This window comes from Sceloporus undulatus, chromosome 8 (genome assembly GCF_019175285.1).
Source record: "Sceloporus undulatus isolate JIND9_A2432 ecotype Alabama chromosome 8, SceUnd_v1.1, whole genome shotgun sequence".
NCBI lineage: Eukaryota > Metazoa > Chordata > Lepidosauria > Squamata > Phrynosomatidae > Sceloporus > Sceloporus undulatus.
Window position 1 is genome coordinate 617,139 of NC_056529.1, and position 6,930 is coordinate 624,068.

Genomic DNA, 6,930 nt, shown 5'->3' on the forward strand with positions numbered 1-6,930 from the left:
CGGCCCGGTTGCCCTGGCAACGTCGACGCTAAGGTAACGCCCCGGAGAATGCCCGCGCAGCGCTGCCTGACGTCACGAGCGCCCTTAGCCAATCAGCTTCTGGATGCCGAAAAAATGCAAATTAGAGTACTGAGGCTAATTACTTATAAGTAATTCCAAGACGTTACTCTTGGGATGACAACTCCCCAGCCAAGTTACTTTTCAGGGCTACAGATAAAGAAAAGATGATGATGGTGGTGGTGGAGGAAAATCTACTGCAAAATTAGTAAAATAAGGCTATATTACTTAATTTAAAGCATGAAGGTCTTAATGTCAGGAAACTGGGGAAGTTATTTTATGCACTTTTGTAACTTTGAAAGCCATGGGTGGCTTTTGGACTACAGATCCCATCATCCCTTGTCAGTGGTTACTGTGGCTGAACTGCTTAGCCTCTAAGGTGGTTTGTCTGGTTAACCTAGTTAGCCTAACTCCAGTTAGTGGCCAGCCTAGGTCTGCATCCGCACTGCAGGAATGATACCAGTTGACCCTGCTTCAACTGCTGTGGCTCAGTGCGATGGAACTTGTCGTTTTGTGAGCCACAACATGCTGGGATTAATGCAAATCCCATAGCATTGGGCCATGGAGGTAAAAGTGGTGTCAAAACGGATTGTTTCTTCAGTGCGGATGAAGCCTAAGCAGGAAGGAAGCAGCGCGGCTTTTGTGCCTGTGCCCTGGCTGCCCTGCAAACGACTGCCCTATTAGGTTACCATCCCTGGATAGAATTTGCCATAGAAACCCTTGGCCCCACAAGAGCTGTAACTGATCCAGGAGCACCAAAGAAGCCGCTGCTGCCGCCGCCACAATGGCTTAGCTGGGTCCAAGAGCCTCTCCTTGGAACTGCTGGACCCACAAGAAAGGTAAGCAGTGCACAAATGAATACCCACAAGTGTGTGTGTGTGTTGTGCGTTTGCATGTCTGCAGCAAGGAGAGGACAAGCACCACAAGCCACATCCTAAGCTTCTTCTCAACAGCACTCCTGGAAATAAAAAGGGTAGTGCAGATATTAGGCTCACTGATGCTGGAACAAACCACCATGGTCAGGTCCGGAGTCCTGGTCCAACCCCAAAACCATTACGCCACACAGGTTCCCAATTGTTTTGCGCCTTCGTACCATTTGCAACGTATGGGGACCCTTTACTAGGATTTTTCTCGGTCAGGTTTATCCAGAGCACATTTGCCATGGCCTTCCTGAGGCTGTCTGGCTTGGCCAATGCCACACAGCAGATGTCCATAACCGAGCAAGGATTCGAACCCTGGTCCCCAGAGTCATAATCCAGCACTCACAACACTAAACCACGCTGGCTCTTGAGTGACACACTGTTGGTGACCATCGCCACATCTTGTGCAGCAAGTCCTGCAGTTTAACCTCATTCTCAGTCTTTCCATGTATACTTGAGATGCTTAACTTTTCCCTTGAGTAAATATTTGCATTCTAATGTAGATGGGCCTTTAAATATTCAGTAAATTAAATCCTTCTTTGTTATAAAGCAACAATCTTTTTTTCTTTTGCCATAACTTTCCCTTTAATCCCCATAGTAGGGCTTGGTGGGGGTGACCTCTGGCCTCACTGTCTCTTTCTGAAGCCCCCTGCGGTTCTCCTTCTGCCCAGACCCCAGGGAGGCCCTTCTCTTTCTGCATTAGCGTCTTTTTCAATTTGCACACACCAGACCAGGGCTGGCATCTAATCCAGTTGAGCTCTTGACAGGTGCTAATGTGTCTTAGGGGCTTCCAGAACCAGATTGCAGACAAGCTGGGGACACGGCTGGTGCATAAAATAGTCGGCAGGTTTCTCTTCCTTTGCAAATATTTCTGCAAAGGAAGAAAAGGGAAGGGAAGGGAGGAAGGAATTTGCCCACGAAATTCCTTCCAGTTTGAGGGGGAAATCTAAAAATACCCAACACAGAGCTCAGGTAAACTGCATGCTGGATTTGCAAAAACTTGGTCCGGCCATCCTTGCACTCCAGAGAGACAATTGCATTTGCATTGTGGCAAGTGAGGATTTGAGCAAAAAGCTGCTGAAGAAGTGAAAGTGGAAAGGAAACCACGACAGTCTGGACGCTCCAGCGAAATGTCGGCGACTTTGGCCAGACCTCAGCCGAATTCCCATGGCCAGGAATTTCTGTGAGTTTTCTGTAGACCTGGGAACAGGGAAGGGGTCTAGAAGAGGCTGGTTCCCCTTGGATTGTTGTTGTTGTGTGCCTTTGAGTCATTTCCAACTTATGCCAGCCCTAAGGTGAACCTATCATAGGGTTTTATTTCCTTCGGAGGGGGTTTGCCCTTGTCTTCCTCTGAGGCTGAGAGAGTGGGACATGTCCAAAGCCCAATGGGTTTTCATGGCCAAGCAGGGATTCAAAGCTGTCTTCTGAGTCAGGCCAAGAGTTTGGACATTAACTTTTTTGAATGAAGGGTACCAGAATTGTCCGGCCAACTCAGTTGCAGGGTTTCAGGTGGGCTTCTTTCCCACTTGGAGCTCCTGAGGAGAAAAAGATGCCAAAACCTTTTACAGGTGAAAGACATGTCCTACCATTTATGTGTCCAAGGAACCTAGGAATGTCTTATATGTTGAGTCAGATGTTGAGTTATATACCGGATTAGATTATTATCTTGTATTGTCAACTTGGACTGGCAGCCATGGGCTTTCTAGGTTTCAGAAAGATTTGTTCCTGAATATTTTCAAGCCACGGATGTTTCAATCTGTGGATATGGAGGATATGGCTGTCTTAGACTCATAGGATCATAGAGTTGGAAGGGACCCACAAAGGCCCCACCATTAAAACACTCCCAATAGATGGCCATCCAGCCTATACTTAAACACTTCCAAAGAAGGAGAATCCACCATCCTCTGAAGCATATTATTCCACTGTTGAACAGCTCTTCCTAAGGTTTAGGTGGAGTCTCTTTTCCTAGGATCCATTAGGTCCTAGAGTCCCTGATGGTTCAATGAGTCTACTTTGCTAGGGTTGACCATTGGGTTTAGGCCACAGTCCTTGGTTTGGAGGGGGACCTGACCTCTTTCTGGGTCCACTTTCTTTCTCCAGTCGCAACCATGCCCACCACCAACGAGAGATGGCCGGAGGAATTTGGCTTTAGGATCAGCGGCAGCGGTCCCTGCTACATCATGGCTGTGGACGATGGGAGCAGCGCCCAGGTAGCCGGACTCCAACCAGGGGACCAGATCCTGGAGATCGAAGGCCAGCCCGTGTCAGCCATGAACTGCGAGGCCTTGGTGGCCCTGGCCAGGCAATGTGAGAACGTGCCCCCCAGCATTGGGGTGGTCTCCCGCATCCAGCAGGTGGACCTCCGGCCGGGTCAAGAAGGTCGCTTTGGCTTCACCTTGGCCTGCGATGGAGGGCCTCCTCTGCAAGTGGACACTGTGGCCCCAGCATCTCCTGCCTCTCAGTCTGGACTCAAAGCTGGTGACTATGTCCTTGAGGTCAATGGGATGCCTGTCAAGGTTTATGAAGAGGCGGCGGCCATGATCCATGCCTGCCAAGGCCAGGGACTCCGGCTGGGACTTCTCCGGCTCAGTCGGTCCCAGACGCGGCTGGCAAGCAGTGATGTCCGGGAATTTGTCCAGAGTGCGGATGCCATCCACCAGGAGCGGAGGCAGAAGGCCAGAGAGTTCAGCAAGAAGGTACATCAAGGATGATAAGGATGCGCATGTGCATCTGTGGCGGGTCCCACATTGGCAGGATTGTGCATCCACTCTGGGTTTTAGTCCAGGCTTTAAAGGCATCAAACTTAATTTTAGAGGGCGGGGGGAAATAGAACCAGTACCTTGGACAGCTCCTTTAAAAATCAGACTAAGAGGCTGCATCTGCACTGTAGAAATAATGCATTTGACACCATCTTAACTGCCATGTCTGAATGCTATGGAATTCTGGGAACAGTAGTTTTGTGTGATATTTAGCCTCCTCTGTCAGAGAGCTCTGCTGCCACAACAAACTACAGATCCCAGGATTCCATAGCACCGAGCCATTATTATTATTACTTTGATGGAAAAGATTACTTCTCTGAGTCCTTTCACAGCCTCCAATTGTTAGACTAAAGTGAAACCATCTTGCAGGGCTGCTAAAAACCAATTAATCTTCCCATGTCGCTAGGCAGTTGTTAAAGTTTGGCCATGATGTTGGTGAGGACTCTAGAATCCATTGCTCTGGTGGCAGAGGACATTGAAGAGAGAAATCACCATATATATAGTACACTTGGGGTTGTCCAGTTGGTTAAGGCTACAACTCCCATCTGCTGGAGGCGCATTGGCCGATAGCCAGGGATTATGAGAATTTTAATCCAAAACATCTGGGAGGTTCCAGGTTGCCTTAGAGGGTCCAGCCCTCTAAACCCCAATTTTTCTCCAGCGCAGATTTGAACGTGCTTTGCTATAAATAGACCAGAGAGAGAGAGAGAGAGAGAGAGAGAGAAAGTATGAAAGCCTCTCCATCTCCACCGTACTCTCTGCACATTAACAGCAAATGCTTGCAAAGCAACAAGCAATTTTGTAAACACGCATCGTGTCTTGCTGCTTTTAAAGCCGACCATGGTTGCTTGTTAGCTTTTTGAAGGCCATCATATTTCCATTTCAAAGTGGCATTAAAAGAAAAAAAATCTCACAGATTTATTTATCTTTTAAAAAGAAAGGGATGGGAAGGTAGGACTCAGGCAGAAAGAGAAGAAGAGTGAGATTCTGCCATTCTCAGATATCAGCAGGATCCATCTCATCCTGAGGAATGTTTCCACATTAATCTTTGCTTTAGGTCTTTTCAGGCAGCTTTCTTGCATGCTGAGTAGCTGGAGTAGTAGTTTTACAAAAGCTGTTATATTTATGGCAGGAATACCAAAAAGACAGAGATAGCTCTCCCCTGGTTCCTTGCTCCTTCACATTATCTGAGTCTTGGCATGAAAAGCACAAGGCTTTCTTCAAAGTCTCTGCCTCTCCAGAAGTTTCTGGCTGTAGTCTTATCGGTATCTTACACTTGCGTTAATCCTCCCGTGGATCCAGGTGGACACTTACTGTATGTCCAGTGTGGGACGTCCATGTTTGCTTCCAGATCACAGAGACAGAGTGACTTACATGGCACCATTTTGCATTAAACATGGATTTGCATGTGCGTTTGGTTGTGCATTTGGCAGCACTTTTGTCATGCAACGTTTCTATTCAATGGCTGGCATCCAGTCCCAACTACGGTAGACTCATTCGACAGCTGAGCTATGATTCAACAGCTGAAATCCCAACAATTCCTAAAATTCCATAGCATAGAGCCATTGCAGTTAAAGTGGTGTCAAACAGCATTGTGGATGCAGCCCTTGAACCACCCTGAAGAAGGTATTGTTGTGTCATCATCCTCATGCCGTAGAGTAGAGATGGGGAATGTGTAAGCCCTATGAACTGCAACTCCCATCATCCTTGATCATGGCTGGATCTGATGGGAGTCGGAGTTCAGCAATCATCATCTGGAGGGCCATTAATCCCCACACAATGCTGTTGTTAGAAGCGAAGGCAGAAGGGAACGAAATGCAAAATGTGCATGGCCTGTGAGAATTCAATTAGAGCTTAATTGTTTGCAAAATGAGAGCAACATTTGGTGCCAATGCATTAGCTTAGCAGCTGGCATAGGAAAGAGGAAGCCTCTCCTCCTTGTTCATCCCCCAAAATGAATACAGTCGAAGATCCAGATGAACAACTAACTTCACAGACTGGAGTGTCTTCCTTTTGAAACACCTCTTTGGAAGATCTGCCGCTTGCAGAAGAGAGGCAGATCCTCCTCGGAGACAGAAATATTCTCTTGCAAAAACTTGGTTTTTTTTGAAGTTGCCCTTTAAAATATCACTTCTGTCAATTCTGGTTTGCCCTACATAGAAAACAGAAGGGTATTGTTGTCGGCAGGTAACAATTGCGAGCAGCAGAAGATGGTGTTGAAAGATGGAAGGGAGACGATCCAAGGTACCAGTTTCTCATCCTTGGAGCCACTGCAAAAATCCCAAAATGAAGGCAGCCAGAAATCCATTTCTCATTATATTTTTTAAGAAAGGTGTGGTTAAAAAACTATAAAAAAGAGAGCTTGAGCACTTCCACTTTTGTTGAAATGAAGAATTGCCATTCCCAGAAGTATCCAGGAGTTGCAATGATCATTTTCATTCCCTGAAAATTGATTCTGAGTGCATGGATCCAGGAGAGAACTAGAGCTCCCAGGAACAGGCTTTTGGGGGATTAGTGTGGTGCCAATTTGGCCTCTCATTCCCACCCAGTTTTTGGGCATTGTAGACTGATGCCGCATCTGTACTGCAGAAATAATGCAGTTTGATGCCACGTTAACTGTTCTAGTTCTATCCGACGGCATGCTGGGATTTGCAGTTTCTCTTAGGCAGAGAAGGCTAATATCTCCCCAAACTACAAATCTCAGGCTTCTATTTCATGGAGTCACGGCAGTTAAAGCGGTGTTGAACTGGATTATTTCTGCAGTGCAGATGAGGCCTGAGAAATTCCTGGTGCAACTCCTTGAGTTGTGAGTCTATGCAGAAGAAGCAGATGCTATGCTATCCTATTAATTAATTAAGGAGTTAATTAGGAGGTGATGGAGAGACCCCCAGTTTGCTGTCCTTGCTCCAGATGGAGTGACTTTGAATCCAGTCCCCCTTGTGATGCGGTTGTGCTTGGAAAGGGCTGCGTACCTTGTGGTTTGGAGATGTAGGTTACCAAAGCCTGTGATAATTGACTTTGGAGTGCCTCAAAGTGGGACAGCGCAGGGGTGGGCTGCCAATGAGTCCCTTTCTTCTGCACATGGATGTGCATTGCAATGTTCGTTCCACTTTTTCATAGCCTTTTTGGTGCTGCTGATGGATTGCACACTGCAGGGGAAAGACCTGCTGCTCTCTTGAAATCACAGTAAATCT

At 47.1% G+C, this 6,930-nt stretch overlaps 1 protein-coding gene across 5 annotated transcripts in view; it reads left to right on the plus strand.

Annotated features, from left to right (window-relative positions):
* Positions 1-39: 39 nt before the first annotated feature.
* The window catches only part of LOC121914331 (Grid2 interacting protein), a 37,622-nt gene continuing 30,731 nt past the window's right edge, over positions 40-6,930 (plus strand). For 4 of the 5 annotated variants that reach the window (XM_042437673.1, XM_042437675.1, XM_042437676.1 and 1 more), the window contains exons 1-2: positions 2,020-2,160; positions 3,078-3,673. In XM_042437673.1, the coding sequence (XP_042293607.1) occupies positions 2,145-2,160; positions 3,078-3,673 (612 nt within the window). In that variant the 5' untranslated portion in view covers positions 2,020-2,144. Of the gene's footprint in view, positions 897-2,019; positions 2,161-3,077; positions 3,674-6,930 lie in introns of those variants that run through there. The other variant, XM_042437677.1, reaches the window with a different exon arrangement.